At 40.4% G+C, this 21,427-nt stretch overlaps 1 protein-coding gene across 2 annotated transcripts in view; it reads right to left on the reverse strand.

Annotated features, from left to right (window-relative positions):
- Mboat2 (membrane bound O-acyltransferase domain containing 2) overlaps positions 1 to 21,427 on the reverse strand; it is a 111,445-nt gene that overhangs the window by 24,601 nt on the left and 65,417 nt on the right. For both annotated transcript variants that reach the window (XM_042680797.1, XM_042680798.1), the window contains 2 exons: positions 13,601 to 13,696; positions 3,171 to 3,226 (listed from right to left, as the gene is read on the reverse strand). In XM_042680797.1, the coding sequence (XP_042536731.1) occupies positions 3,171 to 3,226; positions 13,601 to 13,696 (152 nt within the window). The remainder of the gene's footprint in view (positions 1 to 3,170; positions 3,227 to 13,600; positions 13,697 to 21,427) is intronic.

Below are 21,427 nucleotides of genomic sequence, written 5' to 3' on the forward strand. Positions count from 1 at the left end.
GGAAAGAGCCTTGTTAATAGCCAAATCCATGTTGTCAAACTTTGGTATATATACATTTTGTTGGGCATTAATTCAGCATTTCTAAGTGTTTGGTTTAAGGTAGACTACTTATGTCAGTATAGTCTGACATTTGGGCCAGAGAGGTTATGATGATGTTAGAACTGAAAACTAGCCAAGGACAATTAGACATACAGCTTAAGAGACAGACTGTCATAAAACAATTTGGTGTGGAAAGTGTACAAGTACAACAAGCAGTCTTCCTTCTCAGTTCAAAATCTGGGTACTTATAAACAGAATGACTTACAACAGATTAAGGTCAAGATAGCATTTTTTAAAAGCAAGAACACTAACCAAGACAGTATATATAGTTTAGCATATGATGGATGAGAAAAGACTTTTCCTATTTCCACATGAGGTATCAGCATCCAGCAAGGCTGCTGGTGAGACAAGTCAGATTTCATAATCACCAAACACACCCAGGCTGCTATAGTGATCTCCCAAAGATCTTGCATATACAGTTTAAAATTAAAAAGGTAGAAAGAAAGACTCAATTCTGTGAGAGGGATGAAGTGTCTCAAATATTGCCTAGAATTTTCCTACTACAGAAGGACACCTGCTCCTGATGCTGTGGAATGAATGCTGCTGCTGGCCTGATAGCTGAGAAATAGCTACAGCAGAGGCCCAGATCCAATGGGCTCTGCAGCGTTGCTGCACCTGACAAGGTGGGCATCAGAAGGTCCCACAGTCTCAACAGAGATACAGTTCCTTGTACCCAGACTGTCTATGCCAAAGTATGATTATTCAGAACCCCTGCTTTCCTTCTGTGAGCCTAGAAGTGTGGTGACCAGCCTCCAGGTGACAGCCCTGAGTGCTGAGTCTCAAATGACTTCCCTGGCAGTTAGTCCTTCACAAGTGCTGTCACACTAGTTGCTGAAGGAATCAGAGCATTTTCTGTGCTGCACTAGGAGAGGACTCTTGGAAACATGTGCTTGGTTCTTCTGTACTTCACTAGAGGCATTTCTATCTTACTAATTTTGCTTGGAACTTTTATGTTAATTAATCTTACTAGCGAATAGTACTGCATGCGGAATCCTGTAAATTACCAAACCAGGGATGGGCTTAGGGTCCCCCTAACAGATAAGGAACCATTCCTCCATTCCAGCCTGCAGTATGAAGTAGAAGGTGGTATGGGGTATGGCCAGCAGGATGTCTGATACCAGGATGGGGGAGGAAACATCTTGAAAAACTAAAGCATTCAGAACAATTCAGACATTAGACAGCTAATATATATCTGAAGTGCTCTATGTCATCAGATGCTTCTAGACTAATAGGCAAAATTGTATCCCTGAGCCATGACTTCCCTATATTCTCCTACTTGAGCCATCATCAGCATAACACAGAAGTCTTAGCACCTAAATACAACTGTACATTCTCACTGGCAGCATCTGACAGAATGAGAAAGTATGAGCCATATAACTATACCATACTTGGTGGAGTTCTGTCCACTTCATTTTTCAGGATGTAAGAACTATGAGACATGATATGCCAATTGTAATTCATACAAAGACCCTACAAAGTGGATCAAATGGTGGGCTTACTTGGGGAAGCACCCTGGAGCCTGAGTCTACCTGCACAGTCCCTGCCCATGCCACATCTCTAGGGAGAATTTGTCTTCTGTGCAGGTGCTCTAGTTTTTGAAGGGCAGAAACACAATTGCTGTTGAACATGCACATTTGACTAAACAACCATCAAAGGTATTTAAAAGAAATCAATTTCCTGCTCCAAAATTATTTTGGTTGTCAGTAGTGAAAATGGAAAGTTGTTTACTTTTTCTCCAGAAGTCAAGGCTGGTCTTCTGAATATGGGTGAGGAAATCTGACCAGGAAGTAGGCACAGGATGGGGCACGTGGGTCTACACAGACAACCCTAGCAGGGATATTCTTTCCATTTTTGAAGAAACAAGAGCCTGAATCTCAAGACTCAGAATCCCGGTGGTTGGCATTTCCTAATTGTTAGAGTAAGGGGTCTACTCACTAAAGATAGTTATACATATTTATACTAAAAAGATCTTTGTAAATGCAAATATGTGCATTGTGAATATACAGGGGAGGAGGAAGATGAATACAAATTTACAGCAGATGAGATAGGAATTAATGAAATTTGATTTAGGACAAAAGTCTATTACGTTTTTTCATCGTGTTCTAGTCATGGGGCTTGAGCTCAAGGTCTATGCACTGCCCTCTAGCACTCTATCACTTGGGCCACTTCTGGCTTTTTTGGTGCTTAACTCAGGATAAGAGTCTCATGGATTTTTCTGCCTGGGCTAGCTTCAAACAGCAATCTTCAGCATTCAGTCTCTTGAGTAGATAGCATTATAGGTAGGTATAAGCTACCAGCACCTGGCTGAAAGTGTATTTCTTTTATATTTCAAATTGCCACAAATGTGGGTTACATGATCAGATCATACTATTTTATCTTTTGTCATTGGATCAAATTAAAAATCAAGATAAATGTAGTTGCGACTAATAAGGGAAAACAATGGAAGTGGTGAAACTGATCAAAATGCATTGCACTCATAAATTTATAGGTTGAATTAAAACCCCACTTTTGAACTAAAGATAATAATTATTTTTCAAAAAAGATAGAAGACTGAGGGGAAACAAGCACACTTTATTTTTTTTGTTGTGAAAATACTGTACAGAGGGGTTACAATTTCATGGGCAAGATGAGTAATTTCTTATCAAGCATTGTAGCCTCCTCCTTTGTTTCCCCTTCCCATCCTCCCCCCAATCCTCCCTGTCCCCCCCACCAAAGTTGTGAAGTTCATTTTTGACATAACGACTTGTACATCTCATTGTTGCAATGGGTCCACCTGTATCCCTATTTAAACAATTTGTTTTTTCCCTTCCCCTCCACAAATTATACCGACATCAAATACAATGAAAGCAGGGGTTATACTGTGGGGGGGAGGGGGAACATACAAAGTAACAAAGAAATAATCTTATAAATGACAAGCACACTTTAATAACCTAAGCAAAGCTAAACGTTTTCCTTACCTTGCTCCATCCCTTTTCTTGCTCTACAGAGAACTGTTATGATACTATTTCAAGCAAAAGATTTTTTGAGTAGGATTATTTTGAGCAATGAAAAATTAGTTTCAGAATTCTTACCATCATGAATTTCATAAGCCAAACTAGTGATCTTCTGGGTAATGATCATCATTGGGCTGTGATAAGACAAAAATTAAATATTTTAAGTGAAAAAAGTTTAAAAATACTGTTACATATGAAAAAAAGTCTTTGTTCAGCTTATATGCCAACAAAATCAATAAATTCCTAAAAGAAGACCATCCAGAGGTTTCAGAGACAGGTATCCGAGGCTTTGTCATCAGTCAAGCCCAGGACCCAACTGATGAGCACTTCTTCTGAGATACCACTGCCTTTTGCCACAAGGATGAACAGTAAAATGCCTGGGAAAAGGGGGACAGGTAGGAAATAGAAGACACTGGGTGAGAAGTGTAAGCGTGGGGAGCCAGACAGGATAGGGAAACAGGGAGAAAGGGAAGGGGAGAGTGCTGCCTCCCTATCCTGAAAACAGGGCATGCCAGGTCAGCCACCTGCAGCCCAGGAACCCTGGTATATTTTCAAGAAAAGAGAACTTGAAAAGAATGTGTCAAGGGGAAAAAAAAAAAGGCAGCATTTTCTCCCCCCCCCCCCCTTTTTTTTTTGGTCGGTTGTGGGGCTTGAACTCTGGGCTTGGGCTCTGTCCCTGCGCTCTTCAGCTCACGGCGAGCGCTCTACCACTTGAGCCACAGCGCCACTTCCAGGTTTCTGGTGGTTTATTGGAAATAAGAGTCTCATGGACTTTTCTGCCCAGGCTGGCTTTGAACCGCAATCCTCAGATCTCAGCCTCCTGAGTAGCTAGGATTACAGGTGTGAGCTACTGGCTCCCAGCTTTCTTCCTATTTTTTAAATTACTCTAACTGAATGGGTAACTTGGAAGAAAAAATATAGACTATATAAAGCCCCAGGATGCATTTCATTTTATCCTTTGTCGCCTCAGTTTACAGATGGATGAAAGAACAACCAACAGGTTAATTCTTAAAACGGCAAGAAAAGTGGGGAGTCATGTTTTCTCTAAAGGCAGAATGCGCACTTTGCATGCTCGGAGCAGGTCACATGGGTGCCTCCTTCCACACCCTAACTGTGCAGCCTGGTCACGAAGGGCAGATCTATTGTGGTCTCCCACCAATCACACCGTCCAACATTGCCTTTGGCAAAACAGTGGTCTTGCCAGGAGTCAAGGAAGGCATGGATTCTCAGTGTCAGCTTAGGGCTACCAGAGCTTGTTTTCAACATCTCACCACTGGGAAGCAGATGTGCAAGTCTGCTTCTCACATGCCCCCAAACAGGCAAGGTCACAGGAGGGCTGCTCTTAAAATTTCCAGAGATTTCTCTTGGTTCCCTTAAAGCCGATTCTTCTATTTACACTACTCACTCCAAGGAAATCCCTTCTCAGACAACTTAGTCCCCCAAATCTGCCAGGAACCCCTGGTTGCCTGGTGTTTCTGCCTCCACACCCTGAAGGATTATAAAAATGCCCTACATCCTTCACTTCCCTGGTGTGGGATCAGGGAGGGCCATGTTTCTTCCCCTGCCTAATACTTTATAGTTTAGCTTATCAGTGAATTATAACATCTCCTGTAGTTCTAACTTGAATTGCCATGCACATCTCATTAAAACTGATACAATAGTTATTAAACTTACCACAATGACATATTAAGCTGTTAGTCATACTAAGTGAAGACGTTTTAGAAATGCAGATATGTGCTTGTTTTCAGTGTCTTTACTGTGCCCCTCACATCCATGCAACTTTTTCTTTGGGCTCAAAGGACACAAAACTTGTTAGGACAGTGCAGTGGGCTGAGAGGAAGAAAGGCACGGTGCTGATTCCAAGAGAGCCCCAACCCCTAAAGGAGCCTGAGCTGGGGAGGTGGCCGGGAGCAGACACCAGGCTCCAGACTCTGCAGGTGCTGCTTTGCTTCACTCTGCCTGTTCTTCCTGGATCTCATCTGCAGAGCACCACACCTTCTTCAGGCCTCAACCTAAGTGCTGCATTGTCCAGGAGGCCTACTGGAGCAGCTCTGCGGTCCCGAGTCCACGCACAGGCTCGCTCTTCATTTCGTTCTCACTCCTTTGTGTCTACTGAGGTAAGATACCTCCTGAGGACCTAGCATCCAGCCAGTATCACCCTCTTTACAAAGTCCCAGGGCGAGTAACTGAGCTGCCTGTTCCTGACGGAATCTGTAGGTGTCTAGTCAAAATCTGCTACTCTGTCCATTCTCATCAAACAGTAATCACCATACTGTACTACAACCAACTGTTTGCTTTTTGGTCACCCCAAAATGCCTCAAGCTCCTCAGCAGCAGGAACACTGCCTCATTTGTCTGAGCCTTCAGAACCTGGCACAGGGTCTGCACTCCAAGTACTGCTTGGTTTACAAATATATGTTATCTTTTTGTCATTTTCTTTCTAGTTAGGGATGGTCATTAACCCATACATTCACTTGGTTCCAATGAGTCTGGCTGCAGTGTGTTTTAACAGGACATCTCACTTCAGAGTGATTCACACCATTACCGACACCTCAACTCTGCTGACCTTGTAATGAATGGCACTCCTGTATCCAATTCCCTCCTAAGTCTCCAGGAAGGCTGACCTCACCTGCCAGCACCGAGACCATCTCCTGTCCCCCAGGGGGAGGCAAGGAGTTGAGTGGGCAGGGTCGGGAGTGGGGAGCAGGCTTCAGAACCTCCACTGAGGGAGGCAGTGCCTCAGGTGACACTTCCTCTTCCTTTCACAGGACATCACTCTACTCACTGGTATCGCAAATACTTTCTTCCATGAGATGGCTAAGAATGCAGAAAGTATAGAGAACAGCTAATGCTCATCGGAAGGGAAGACTTTTTAATAAAAACTCTGGACTTTCTGCCTAGAAATGGACAAAAGCAACAGGGAAACAGAACACCAGCAGCTCAGCATAGTGTCCTCAGTGCATAGTGGCGATCAGACAATAGAGGTCAGGGGACAGAACAGACAGCTGGCCCAAACACAAACCCTGGCTCTACCATGTACCCTGGTGGAAGAGTAGGGAGTTACTTTCCATTTTTCAAAGCAGTTCTACCTATAACATGGAGGTAACAGTGCGACTACGTGAAGCCAACAAAATGGCACTGTGACAAATACCGTATGCATCGTGGGCGACATAGCAGGTGCTGCTAAGAGCAGTCCCCTCTCACCTCCACACCTTCCCCTCATAAATGCTGGAGCTGCTCAGAAGCACATGGCACTGAGAGACACAATAGTTAAAAGGGAAGCACTCTTTCTGAAGACACTCTCTGCCATTGCTTTATTTTCTTGAGTAGTTACCCACACTCAACCATAGTCAAAACATTAAATGGAAAATTCCAGAAATAACAAATTCCTAAGTTTACACTGTGTGCTACGGTTGAGTAGCATGATAAAATCTTATGCATATCCATTCTGCCCCACCTGGGTCACAAATCATTGCTTTGTCCAGCAATTCCCATACATCATGCACTGTATCCACTGGCCTTCAAAAGGCACCTGCTATCAGATCAACTGTCACAGTACCATGCTGCTCATGCTTGAATGACCTTTATTTCATTTGATAATGGCCCTGAGTGCAAGAGTAGTGATGCTGGCATTTCCTAGATATGCCAAAGAGAAATCTTAAGTTGTTTAAGTGAATATGCAAGTTTACTGTAGCTATTTACATATTCAAAAAACTCCACACGATATAAATAGTGTTTGAACTGTGGTGGTTTCAGGCATTCCTTGTGGCTCTTGAATTATATCTGCCATGGATAAAGGGGCACTGTAACTACATAAATAATTGTTAGATGAAACAAATAAGATTTCTGAATAAATGTGTAGAGAAGAGGGAAAATATACACTGAATTTGCTGAGGAAGGACTCTAAACAAATCATGTACTCTGAGCCTTTAAGATTCAGGGCTTGAACACACAAATATAGTTGCAAGGGTGCTCTGAAGAAAGAATAGGGTGAGAAGTGTACTCATAACCTCACTCATGTAACTGTGACCCTCTGTATAGTAGCTTTACAATAAAAAAAAAAAAAAAAAAAAAAAGAAAGAATAGGGTGAGTCAAAGTGCTGAAGAAGAAAGTCCAGAGAAGACAGGCTAAGAAGTGGGACAGACACACGGTTGAGGACTCGGTGGCCACAGTGAGGAGGGCACTGCGTGTTTCTGATAGACGTAGGGTACATTGCTCAGTGAGCATACAGAAATTCAGAAGAAAAGGCAAGGGTGAGGTGGGGGACAGACAAAGCACATCATAAACAGATCCAGGTCTGTTTACACATGGTAACTTGAACCACACTAGCAGCAGCTACATAGCATGTTTCCTGGAGTTAGATGCAGGTACCTCAAAGGGTTGGGAGACATTCCCTGCAGGATGAACTAGGAGGAATGAAACTTGAAGTTTGTGGGTGGCTGAATAAATTGCACATCTCTATTTTACTACATGATTACTGGACAAGAATGTGAGAGGAAGACTATGAAGAACAACAAAGGCCTTCATGACTCACTGGACAGATGTTCAAAATTAAACTCTGGACTTCAAATGACAATTGTATCTTTGTTTTTAGACCAACAGTTTATGCTTAAAGAACTATTACCTATGCAGGCACCCTGCAACCTGCACTGCCCATGATTATCTCAGCTGAGGGGACACACATGACTACTGGCACCTTCTAAGCTATCTACTTAGCGCTAAGATACAGTCTTGATTTGAATGGAAAACTATTTCACATGGATTTCTTTTTGGTTGACATCACATATCCCCATTAAGAACTCATTATGTTTCTGACAGAACTACTCTAGCCTACCATTACAACCTAGTTTTACACATGTGACACAAGGATTTACATTTCTTTGCTCTATCTACTGCCCCATTACATTTCTCAAAGAATTGGTCAGGGTTTCACCAATGAGTTATAATCCTACCATTGTTTTTCTATAAAAATCTGCTTCTAAATCTCCAGCTTCCTTGATTAGTCTATTTCTTCAAAGGTTCCATATTTTAGAAAACCTTAGTATAGTAGTAACATTTTCATATATTTGTGTTGAATTCACTATTCTCAAGCATATTCTAAAAAACCTATTCTAGAATAGACAGGTTAACTTGAATGGAATTGCAACTTTAAAAGACCAAATTCTACTATCTAAGTAACCAGTTGCTTCTCAAGTTACTACTGTTCCATTTCCTATAGTAAGGTTTTACAGTTTAGTTCCTGTCATAGTTTTTTACTTTTGAAATTCAAGTCTTTTATCTTATACTAACTTATATGCTTATATGAAGGAAAGTTACTGGTTTTAAACATCTCCTGCATCTCTTTTCTGAAGTAAATGTGGTTATCTAACAATTTTATTTTATTTTGTGCTAATACTGGGGCTTGAACTCAGAGCTTTGATAGTGTCTCTGAGCTTTTTTGTTCAAAGCTGGTGCTGTAGTACTTGAGCCACAGTATTACTTCTGGCTTTTTGGTAGTAACTGAAGTAAGTCTCATGGACTTTCTTTCCCAAGCTGGCTTTGAATCTAGATTCTCAGATCTCGACCGCCTGAGTAGCTAGGATTATAGACATGCACCAGGCTTATAAAACCTTGGGTTTGGGGCTGGGAAGGTGGCTCAGTGGTAGAGCACTTGCCTTGCATGCATGAGGCCCTGGGTTCGATTCCCCAGTACCACATAAGCAAAAAGAAAAAAAGCCAGAAGTGGCGCTGTGGCTCAAGTGGTAGAGCGCTAGCCTTGAGCTGAAGAGCTGAGGGACAGCGCCCAGGCCCAGAGTTCGGCCCCATGACCTGACCCCCCAAAAAAATCAATAAAAAATAAAATAAAAATAAAAAAAAACTTTGGGTTTTTTACCTTCTTGAAAATAGAAAAACTGCTATTAAGGAGAATCCCTTTTATTTAATCAATATCCTGAACCTAACAAAATATATTTGAACACACACACACACACACACAGCTTTTCCATACCTTGTGAAAGTAAATCAGTCCTATACAAAACCGATTTCATGCTGGCTCATTAATGAAAGGCTGGGCTTCATTTCCTGTGCTTTCCAGCCTTAGTGCATGGGACAGCTAAGCACCAAGGATGAATTATTTCATTGACTAGCTGCAATACTAACCTACTTAAGGATCCTAAGGACCTTTTCTGCTCATGTTTGAGAATGTATTTAAGGGTCCCCATGCCTGAGGGCTTCATCAAGGGAGCATATGCCCACGAGTGACTCTTTCTTTTGTGGGTCCATTTCATTTTTTAAATTACCTTCAAATGGTTATACAAAGGTGTTTCAACTTGACATACCCATTTATGTGTACAGTGCATCTCTGCCTTGACCACTGTCCTCCGGCAATCTACCCCAGCTCAAGTTTCCTACTTCCATTTTCATGTATGTACACTGAGTATTCCTTTCCTCTCTTCATTCATCCCTCCCCATATCCTTGCCATTTTCACTTCCTAGCATTCATTTTGTTAAGCTATCTGTTAATTGTTCAAAGGGGTTACATTATGGAAACCATCCCTGAGTAGACATACTGCAGTCAGTTTCACCAAGTGCACACACACATCCCCCTCTATGTACGTTTATGTATGTTTTCTTTTAGGTCTAACTTGGCCATATGAGAGAAAGCATATGCCCCTTGTTTCTCAAAGCCTGACTTAATTAATTCAATATGAATTTTTTCAGTTCTACCCAAATATTATTCTTAATAGATGAATAAAAATGTCATGGTATACAGACAGCACATTTTTTCCCTCAGTTGTAGGGTATCTGGGCTGTTTCCACACCTGGACTATTATGAATAGTATTGCAATAAACACAGGTGTACTAGGGTCTTTATTCTATTCTGACTTGAGAATATTTGGATAAACGCTCACCAAGGGTACTGTTGGGTCATAGGGTTGTTCTGTTTTTAGTGTTTTTGAAGACTATCCACATTGACTCCCATAGTGGTTGTACTAATTTACATTCCCACCTGTGTTCATTTTAAAAAGAGTGAGCAAGAGGTAACAAGTCTGACATTATTACCATACTTATGTAACTGTAACCTCCTTGACAATAAAAAAGACAAATAAAATAAATAAAAATAAACAGTGAGCGCTTTAACTTCATTTTGCCTGGGGCACCTTCTTCAGCTGATTCATCCCTGTGTCTAATCTCCACCAGTTCATTTACATTGGTCAAATACTTCCTTCTAAAGGATAAAGATTATACATTAAGCTGGGAGTATTAGAAATAGGTTTTCTATCTTTAAAATGCCACACTATTTTCCTTTCACATATTTAAATGTCTAAAATTATGTTTAAGCCAGGCACTGGTGGCTCACGCCTGTAATCCTAGCTACTCAGGAAGCTGAGATTTGAGGATCATGGTTCAAAGCCAGCCTGGGCAGGAAAGGCTATGAAACTCTTACCTCTAATTAACCCATAGAAAACCATACGCGGTGCTGTGGCTCAAGTGGTAGAGCACTTGCCTTGTGCTGAAGAGCTTAGGGACAGTGCCCAGGCCGAGTTCAAGCCCCATGACCAACAACAACAGCAACAAGATTACATTTAAATACTTAAGAGAAATCTTAAATTTTGTGTATGTGTGTGTGTGTGTGTGGGGGGGGGGGTGTAGGGCTTGAACTCAGAACCTGTATTCTCACTTGGCTTTTTGATCAAAGCTGCTGTTCTACCAGCAGCTCAGGGACTTTACTGCTTGGGCTGGTTTTGAATTGTGATCCTCAGATCTCAGCCTCCTCAGTAGCTAGAATTACAGGTGCGGTTCTATAACTGGATTTATTTTTTCTTTTTGTCGGTTGTGAGGCTTGAAAACTCTGGGCTTGGGTGCTGTCCTTGTGCTCTTCAGCTCAAGGTGAGTGCTCTACTGCTTGAGCCACAGCACCACTTCCGGTTTTCTAGTGGTTTATTGGAGATAAGAGTCTCATGGGCTTTCCTGCCCGGCTGGCTTTGAGCCGTGATTCTCAGATCTCAGCCTCCTGAGTAGCTAGGATTACAGGCGTGAGCCACCAGTGCCTGGCTTAAACGGCTATAACTCCATTTTTTAAAAGGCATTATGCTCTTGATTTAAACTCTGCTCTAGTTTTTGCCCAGTGTAAGGGTCTTTTCCAACGGAATGTGAGCAGAGTCATGAGCAGGCATATGCTCCCTCTGCTTCCACTCAGCAGCCCGGGCCCTCCCTCGGTCAGCTGACTCAAGAAGATTCTAGAGAGCTTGAAGGAGGTAAACCCACAAGAAGCAAGGTTCCTTGGTCATTAAATATTGACTTGCTGAAATTATAAGGCTATTTTAGCATCAGTTAGCCAATGCCTAACTAATACAGAATGATGTTACCTAAAGAACTAGAGAATGACAGGAGTTTGGGATAGCAGATGAATGACATTAAAAGTTGATGACAAAGATCCAACTGAACAAGACTCACAAACTTGTGTTCGTACCAACCTTTACAGTTGTGTAATCAATTCAATTTCATTATGCTACATTTTGCGTTTTTATATCTGGTAGTTTAAAAGAACAAAGCAAAACACACTTTTTTCAAGAAAGAATATTTTTTATCTTCAAGTAATTGTGCAAAAAGGCTTCAATTCAATGTGTCAATTTATGAGTACAATACATCTTTTCTATGTTTTCTTTTTCTTTTTCTTGTGAAAATACTGTACAGAAGGGTTACATCTTGATCGGTGTCACCACTTCTATCTTCCTCCCACCCTATCTATCTCAACCCTACTTGCCCCCTAAGTTACCTGACAATGAAACAGCATGCTAAACCCCAACATATAAACTAAAGAAAGATGTGGATAAAGTTAAGACTAGAGGGACTCACAGCCACATGGCTCCTCCACCACCTGCCTATATCGAGTACAGAACTCTCAGGTCCAAAGTTTACTTTCAAATCTCATGACTGCAATATCACAAACTCCTAGTTGCTAATAGTAATGTTTCTGTTATCAACAGTTACAAACTGACTTCAGAATGTTCTTTTGGTTTGTATTTTATATTAACTGCTTACACATCTCATGTATTATACACAGCTTTTGAAAATTATGAATTTGTATCTTGGGAAATACCTCTTGCGAACCACAGCTCAGGTTTTCCTATTTGTGTTGTCTGTTTTTTCCCCAATGTGTTTTTAATCATCCTTTTTTAATTGAATTACTGTTACTGATTCAGTAAGTAGTGCCCCTATGGGCTAAGCACTGAGGAAAACCAATGGAACACTACCAATATGGTTGCTATTCCCAGGACAGTTAGGTTTCCCAGTGAGTGTGACACTTTTAAACTTCCACAACTAGTTTCCAACATCATTACACTACAACAACACATGACCTGGCTGCCTCCTCAAATTCACTAAGGATTTTTGCAGTGACCCCGTATGCATTGGTTCTGTCCAGTAGTTCTTCAGGAACATGCACTGTTGTATGCTGAGTTGTCAGTATCTGTTTCCATCCCTGCATTCCAGGTGTGTGTCTCAAATTCACTCAAACTGTGATAATTTGATTAACTAGGTTTTCTAGTATACTATATTCCTTTTGTTTTGGCTTGGTTTTATACATTTGTTGTTGGTTTTGGATGCAACTTCCTTTCATCCAAGCCTACTTTTTAAATCTCTGTAATAAAATTCATTTTTATCTCACTAGGGAGAAAAAGATATTCCATTTTCTAAAATTTTTGTTCTTATATGAGCTAATTTTTTCTCATGTAACTTTAGTCCATTTTATGGTTGAACATGTTTTAAAGAGGTATTATTTTGTACAGTTTTTTTTCCTACTGAAAAATGTAATTTATCCCCAAATTAGATGGACTACTCATTCTGAGGCTGCCCAGAATGCTCAAGACTGACATAAAGGCAAGTCTTCTGCAGCCTGTTCAATGGGGAAAGCTAACAGACTTGATATGATGAACAAAAAAGGAATAAAAGCCTCAACTGCCCACCTGGCTCCAAGGTGTTAACACATGTCTCTTACAAAGATGGGAGCAAGTTAGTTCATATGTGCCTTGCCACAGTTATCCATAACAGACACTCTATGAGCTTTGTTACAGAATGAGATTTAGCAATGCTAAGACGGGATAGGAGGGAAGGAAAAAAGGAGGAAAGGAAGGAGAGAAAGGGGGAAGGAAAAGAAGAAAGAAAAGAGAGAGGAAGGGAGGGAAGAAGCATCAATAGCAAGAATGAAGGTTTGAGGAGGACTGCCTTTTCATACAAATGCTTGTAGAAATTTCTACCAGAATTAGAAAAAATGTTTTTGATACCAGAATGTCAGATGAAAATTTTCATTGCTATATACTTAGAAATAAGACAAATTATGAGCACAAGTTTTTTTGTGACTTTTGTAGTATTATAAATGACCTATCATAAGAAAAACTTCACAAAGCAATTTTCAGCGAGAATGCTTAATGCCTTTTCACTGGAAATACTAAATAAAACTATATTTTGCCTTTTAACCATCTGTTTGAATAGATAACACAGTCATTTAATCAAAGTTTTAATCTTACCCTGAAAAGTCAGCAGAATACTGTCCATAATCAAAGATATAGACTCTAGTAATTTGGCACACGGTGAGATATCCTAAAGCAAACACAAAACAGCATCTGAAAACCAAATGAAAACTGGGTTAGTGAAACTAAGAGATTCGTTTGGTAAGTCATTCAGTTTCAAGTTATTTAATAACTAAATAATATGGCTTAGTAATTAAATACTGCTTGATTTACTCTACAAATAACTTGATTTAATAAATACCACCTCATTTACTTAACTATTGCCTTTGTTCAATTTTTTAAAAAGATATCCATACATCAAATTGCACATTTTTAAGTCCTGATTACATGCATAACAATGTGATTTTTGGTACCTGGGTTTCAATTGTTGCTTACCAGAAAACCAAATTTACCATGAAAATACCTGGCTCAGCTATATGCTAACAATCCCATAGCTTCGATATGAGCAATCCTTTGACAATGTATTTTGAACTTTGAAAAGCAGGTTGTCATGCATTCCCTTGTGACACACACTTGCATCAGGCAGTACTTACACATCACAGACCTATTTTAGTGTCTTCCAGAAACAATATGTTTGAAATAGTATAAATAATAATGAAAACATAATATGGAAAAAATAATTTATATTTCAGTAAGACAATAGGAACCTAGAAACATACTATAGGATTTGGAACATTATATGAGATAAAAGCTGCAGTGCAAACTACTGGGTAGAGGTAGCTGGCTGGGGAAAGGATAATCCCTAGGGAGAGGTAGATCCCTGGGGAGAGGTAGATCCCTGGGGAGAGGCTGATTGCTGGGGAAGTAGATTGCTGAGGACAGGTGATTACTGGCGAGGTAGATTGCTGGGGAGAGGGGGATTGCTGGGGAGAGGGGGATTGCTGGGGAGGTAGATTGCTGGGGAGAGGGGGATTGCTGGGGAGAGGGGGATTGCTGGGGAGAGGGGGATTGCTGGGGAGAGGGGGATTGCTGGGGAGAGGGGGATTGCTGGGGAGAGGGATTGCTGGGGAGAGGGGGATTGCTGGGGAGAGGGGGATTGCTGGGGAGAGGGGGATTGCTGGGGAGAGGGGGATTGCTGGGGAGGTGGATTGCTGGGGAGGTGGATTGCTAGGGAGGTGGATTGCTGGGGAGAGGGGGATTACTGGAGAGAGGGAGATTGCTGGGGAGAGGGGGATTGCTGGGGAGAGGGGGATTGCTGGGGAGAGGGGGATTGCTGGGGAGAGGGGGATTGCTGGGGAGAGGGGGATTGCTGGGGAGAGGGGGATTGCTGGGGAGAGGTGCATTACTGGCCAACTTGGGTAGAAAGGAAGGTAGTTGTAGTATGCCTTGATCTCATGCTACAATGATTTTAAATGAATAGAAGATAAAATATAAAATCATACCAAATAGAACTATATTAAAATGTTCTCAAATTGGAGGACTTTCTATACATAAAACATCAAAGGGAAAACAATATATTTGTTTAAACTAAAATCGTAAGCTTGTCATGTAGGCAGCTCAGGTGGTTTTACGAAAACATTCTTAAAAACTTTGAACAAAGGGTAAGGGAGGAAAGCTTCCTGATTCAAATGGTAAACCAAGTGAATATTTTCATAATCACAGCACCTGACAAAACAGTATACATGTGCAGATGTATTCAGAAAATTATAGGCAAACCAGAAGGAATCATTTCTAAATATCATGGGGAAGTCTGTATTTCCTAAGATGTTCACAACAGTATTCCCATGATATAGGCTCTTCTGCACACTGACCTACTTCCCAAACAAGAAGAGCCTACTTCTACACACCCTTTGAATCCAGGCTGGCCTTCTAACTGTGCCAGTCATCAGGTTATTCCAAAGCAACAATTTGTTAATGTTAGGTGTGGCCTGGAAGTTTCTACTTCTTGCTTTCTGGAAGCTGACTGTCATGAAAGAAGTGTGACCTGAGACCACTGTATGGGGAGACTCTGAAGAACAAAGAGATCGTGTGTAGAGAGACGAAGACAGAGACAGTGCTGTGTGGGTAGTGCATACCAAGAAGCATCAGTCCTTCCATGTGTTAGTGAAGAAACTGACATCTAAAGACCCACCAGAACCCTTTCTGAGTTCCTGAGCCACAAAATCATAAGCAAGATAACAACGCAGTATATCAGCCACTGTATTCTGATGTTGTGACATAACAGAACCCAAGCTGGTAACTCTATGTGGGGTGCTACTGTAACAAGCATTTTGGGTGCCAAAAACAGACTGCAGATTCAGGCACCATTTAACAGCAAACATACATAAGACCCCCAAGTAAGTGCTGGGAAGGTAGCTCAGTGGTAGAGCGCTTGCCTTGCATGCATGAGGCCCTGGGTTCGATTCCTCAGCACCACATAAAAAGCCGGAAGTGGCACTCTGGCTCAAGTAATAGAGCACTAGCCTTGAGCTGAAGAGCTGAGGGACAGTGCCCAGGCCCAGAGTTCAGGCCCCACAACTGGCAAAAAAAAAAAAAGACCCCCAAGTAAAACTGCATGGCTGAGCCCAGGATACACACAGACCCTGACAATCAACTATTCTCTCAGGAAATCTGAGTGTTAGGTCTGCCCAGGAAAAATGATCCCTTCCCTGTTTTCTGTTCATGTACATAGACCCCTTCCTGCTTTGTTCTCTCTGTGCAAAACTCCACATGGCCCTCCCTAGAAGTCCCCACCCAGCCCCTGTAATAGCCAGGTAACTGGGCTCTGGCCCCTGTGGGTCAGGGGGAGGTCTCCCAGGCTGGGAGCTCACTTCCTCAGCTCCAGTCACACCTCCTTCTCTCCCCTATATACTCTCTCCTTCTGCCATTAGTTCCTACTGAGCAAGGCCCTGTGGTTTGGCCCTCCCAATAAAATCTTTTCTGCCCGAACCATGTGGTGATCTCCTTTTGGCAGCCCTTACACTGAGGTGATTTTCTTTGCTGCAACAGACTGGAATAATTCCTGATAAAAGTGAAGCACACTGAAACTGTTATTTTAAAATAAGATATCCAAATCATTTTTAAATCAAGTTAAATAAAATCAAATTGCGCTGTCCCTGAGCTCTTCAGCTCAAGGTGAGCACTCTGGTTTTAGAGTGGTTTATTGGAGATAAGAGTCTCACAGATCTCAGCCTCCTGAGTAGCTAGGATTACAGGGGTAAGCCACCGGCAGAAAAAGGATACTTAACATTAAACAATGCCTTCTCAGCCTTCAGGAATCAGTAAAGTAAGCAGATAAAAAGTGTTGAATGGAAAAGAGGTTTGCAACTGGAAACTCAAATATTAAAACCCAGTCTCTTAAAGTTGATCTCTAACTCTAGCATCATATGCCCAATCAAAATCCTAACAATATTGTTGGTGGAGTCTAAGCACACAATTTTTTAACACCTAGAAAGCGAAATAAATATGATGAAGAAGACTTTCTCCATTCTGATAGATAGAAAACTGTCAGGGGGACTTCAAAAATAGATCAAAAGATTAACCATATAGGAGACAGTTCAAAATGGGAGGTTTATTATAACACTGACATATTATGTCAGTGAGAAGATGAATGAGGTTAAATGAGGTTAAAATCATCTCTCACTTCAGAAATAATTTTCCAGGTAACATCAGACATACATGTAAAAAGTATCTAGTATTTAGTCAGTTTGGCACCAGTAGCTCACACTTGTAATCCTAGCTGCTAACTCAAGAGGCTGAGATTTGAGGATCACAGTTTAAAGCCAACCTGGGAAAGAAAGTTCATGAGATTCTTATCTCCAATTAAGCCCAAAAAAGCTGGAAGTAGAGCTCTGGTTCAAGTGGTAGAGTGCTAGACTTACGCAAAAGAAGCTCAAGGACAGCATCCAGGCCCCGAGTTCAAGCCCCAGAACCAGCAAGAAAAAAAAAAAAATCTAGTCAGATATCAAAAATGATACCATGAAGAATACAAGGAGAAGCCGGGCGCTGGTGGCACACGCCTGTAATCCTAGCTACTCAGGAGGCTGAGATCTGAGGATCGCGGTTCAAAGCCAGCCCGGGCAGAAGAGACCGTGAAACTCCTATCTCCAATAAACCACCAGAAAATTGGAAGTGGCACTGTAGCTCAAGTGGTAGAGCGCTCGCTTTGAGCTGAAGAGCTGAGGGACAGCGCCCAGGCCCAGAGTTCAAGCCCCATGACCGACAAAAAAAAAGAATACAAGGAGAAATGATCTCAAAATCCTGGAGTTGAGATAACCTCATAAGCACAAAAAAGTTACAAGTGCCTTAAAGATGAAGTCTGACAAATACTTATGACATAAACAGATACTTCTATATGACAAAACAAAAACTTTTATCAGAATTTACTACATATACTAAAAAAGAAAAATAATCCCAAACAGAAAATTACACCAATCAGTAAGAAAGATTATGAATTCAAGTGGAAAGCAGATGAGAAAAATCAATGAACAAATTATGGAAAAAATTATAACAGCCAATTCATTTAGAAAAATGAGATTTGGGCAAGGAATAACCAAGAGTGATAGGAGAAAGCAGATCAGAACGACAATATTTGTGTGCATACAACAGAAAAAGTTTAAAAGTAGACGATACCCATACTGGCCAGGGGACACAGATTGTCTCAAACATGGTGGGTAAAGCTGAAATTTTCAAGTCTATATTGAGTGGGTGATTTTGCAATACACATTGGGATTTGCACATACTCTTTGAACTGCCCATTTTACTTTCTTTCATTTATTACAAATATGAAAAAGCTGTGGAATATAAAGACTAGTCTCGTTATGATAGAAATACTATACAATGTTGTGTTGCTGAACTACAAAGCATTTCTTCCCAACTTCTTCCCAATTCATTCATGGCCTTCAGTTAGTATAGTAGCTTTCAAATGTACCACACTGCAGAGAAAACACATCAAGCTACAGACATAGGCAATGACTTTCTGAAGAACTACAACTACTCAGAAAATAGTAGCAAGAACTGACAAACAGGATTACATCAAATTTAAAAAGCTGCTGCACAGCAAAGGTAAAATTACTAGAATGAAGGGACAGTTTACAGAATGGGGAAAAAAAACCATAGCCAGCTATACATACAACTGAGGACTGATATCCAAAACCTATAGTAAAACACTCAAAAGAGAATAAATAATCCAATCAGTAAGTGAACACATGAATGGAACAGACGTTTCTCAAAAGAAGTACAAATGGCCAATGAATTCATGAAACAAATGTTCAATATCTTTAACCTCACAAAAGTGTAAATAAAAATTATAGTGTGGTATCATCCCAGTTGGAATGGTTATAGTAAGTGCTGGGAAAGATGGGTAAAGAAATGAGTATGTAACAAATGTACATGGAATCTAACTCCTCGTACAATGTTGGTAGGAATGGAAATTAGTCCACCCACTATGGAAATCAGTACAATGGTTCTTGAATGAACTATAAATAAAACTAATATGTGAATCCAGCTATACCACTCCTAGGTATAGTATTAAAAAATATAATTTGTCCTTCAATAGATATTTTAATTTTTAGTGGAGCACTGTTCACAATTGCCAAGTTATAAAATCAGCTAAGTGACCACCAACAGATGAGTAGATAAAGAAAATGTGATTTACAATAAACAGTGGAGTTTTACTTAGCTATAATGAATTAAATTATGTCACTTTCAGGAAAATGAAACTGAAGCTCACCATGTTAAGTGAAAAAAACCAGACTCACATAAATATCACACTTTTTTTTTTCTCATAGTTGGTATCTAGATTTTTTAAAAAGACAATACTAGGGGACTCTGTCTCTAATCCTAGCTACTATGGAGGCTTAGGTCTGATGATCATAGATCAAAGCCAGCCCAGGCATACAAATCCTCAACTCTTGGCTCCAAGTAACTAGCAAAAATAGTCTGAAGGTATGGCTCATGTGGTAGAGCACTAGCCATTAGCTAAAAAAAAAAAATCTAGTAAAAGTGATGTGCATACACAAACACATTAGAGAAGGACTATTTGGGAAGAAAGGATTGGTGGAAGGGGTAATTGAGGGGTGATCAAAGTACATTATATGCACATTTGAACATAAACAATGAAACAAATCCATTACAGTAAAGAAAAATACCAATATAAAAACATTAATATTAAAGAAAAATCCATTGCAAAAAACAATAAATCTTGTCATTGTAGAAGTCCTTACATGATTGAAATTGACAAACTAAAAATCTGACCACTTAACCAAGATTCTGAACGAGAGCCTGTAGACCAAATCTCACCCACTGTCTATTTTTGTCAATAAATTCTTATTTGTCTAAATGATGCCCATTTGTATGTTTGTAGTCTATGGATGCTTTTGCCTTACAGCTGCAATAACAGTGAGGCCCTGGAAGCAGAAAATATATTCCATTGGCCCTGTATAGAAAAAGTTCCCTGACCTTAATTTAGAATTAAAGTGATGATAAAAACAGTAATAACGCACACGAAACTTTAAAGTGTCACAACTGTAGCCATTATATTATAAATAGCAACAAGAAAACCAATAATCATTTCATTAACATAAACAAAAATATCAACCAGCTTTCATATTGAAACTGCATTAATTCCCCAATGACATTACTGAGTCAGACAGTGCCTAAGCACTTGTAGTTGATTTCATCACATCACAGTTGAGATGTAACCAAAGTAGCTACAAAAATTTGGCAAAAGTCAAAAATTTTGTTGAAATCAACTGTGTACATGGAATTTACAATAGAGAAGTACATATTTTATTCATTTTAAAGTTAGGTACTACAAATCTACTAAGTTTACAAGTTTTATAATAAACATATATACCACTGACTCTCAGTTTTCCTGGGGGATTGATTACAGAATCCCCAGATACTCAAATCCATGTGTTCAAGTCCCTTATAGAAACTAGCACAGTATTTGTACATAACCCACTCATTCTCCTGTATACTGTAAATCAGTTCAACATTGCTTTTAATAACCTAACAATGCAAATGCTATGCAAATAATCATTGTACTATATTACTTAGGGAACAATGACATAGAAAGACACCATTTGTTCAGTACAGATGTAATTATTTTCAAGTACTTCCTATTCAGTTGGCTGGATCTACAGGTATTGAACTCACTGATAAGGAAGGCTGGCTGCTTATTTACATGGACATTTTCCCCAGAAAGTAGTTCGTTGTTAAACATTTACTGCCAAGCTGAAAAACCTCTATGGGTTCCTAAAATGTGGCTGAACCAAAATATTCTGTAACTAGGAAATATACCCCAGATTTTCAAGACTAAGTATGAAAACAAAACAAAAAATACACTTTTTAAGTGATATTTTAGATATACTACATAAATTATTAAAAATAACAATTGTTGGACTAGAAATGTGGCTCAAGTGGTAGAGCACCAGCTATGAGCAATAAATCCAAGTTAAAGCCTTTGTACCAACATATGCATGTGCACGCTTATATATTCACAAAAAAACACAAACAAATAAAACAACAAGTGGTGGAATTGCATCTGTCACATATTACTATTGCATGATGCTAGCTGTTCCTGAACAAAAGCAGTGAGTAGGGCATGGAGCAAGACAGTGTGACTTCCCACACTTCTGTCATGCTTTCATTTGGTCTTGCACATGGGTCTGATGGTTGCTGCAGTCATCATCCCCACATACGATGTAAGAAACAGGCTGAGGATGGCATAGCAGACAAGGAACACGTGTGTGTGTGTGTGTGTGTGTGTGTGTGTGTGTGTGTGTGTGTGTACGCGCGCCCACCAATGCTAGGGGTGTGTGTGTGTGTGTGTGTGCCCGCGCGCATGCGTGCGTGCGCATGTGTGTTGCTGGTGGTGTTGTTCTTACTGGGAACTGAGCTGCA

This window comes from Dipodomys spectabilis, unplaced genomic scaffold (genome assembly GCF_019054845.1).
Source record: "Dipodomys spectabilis isolate Male_0828 unplaced genomic scaffold, ASM1905484v1 ptg000066l, whole genome shotgun sequence".
Taxonomy (NCBI): Eukaryota; Metazoa; Chordata; class Mammalia; order Rodentia; family Heteromyidae; genus Dipodomys; species Dipodomys spectabilis.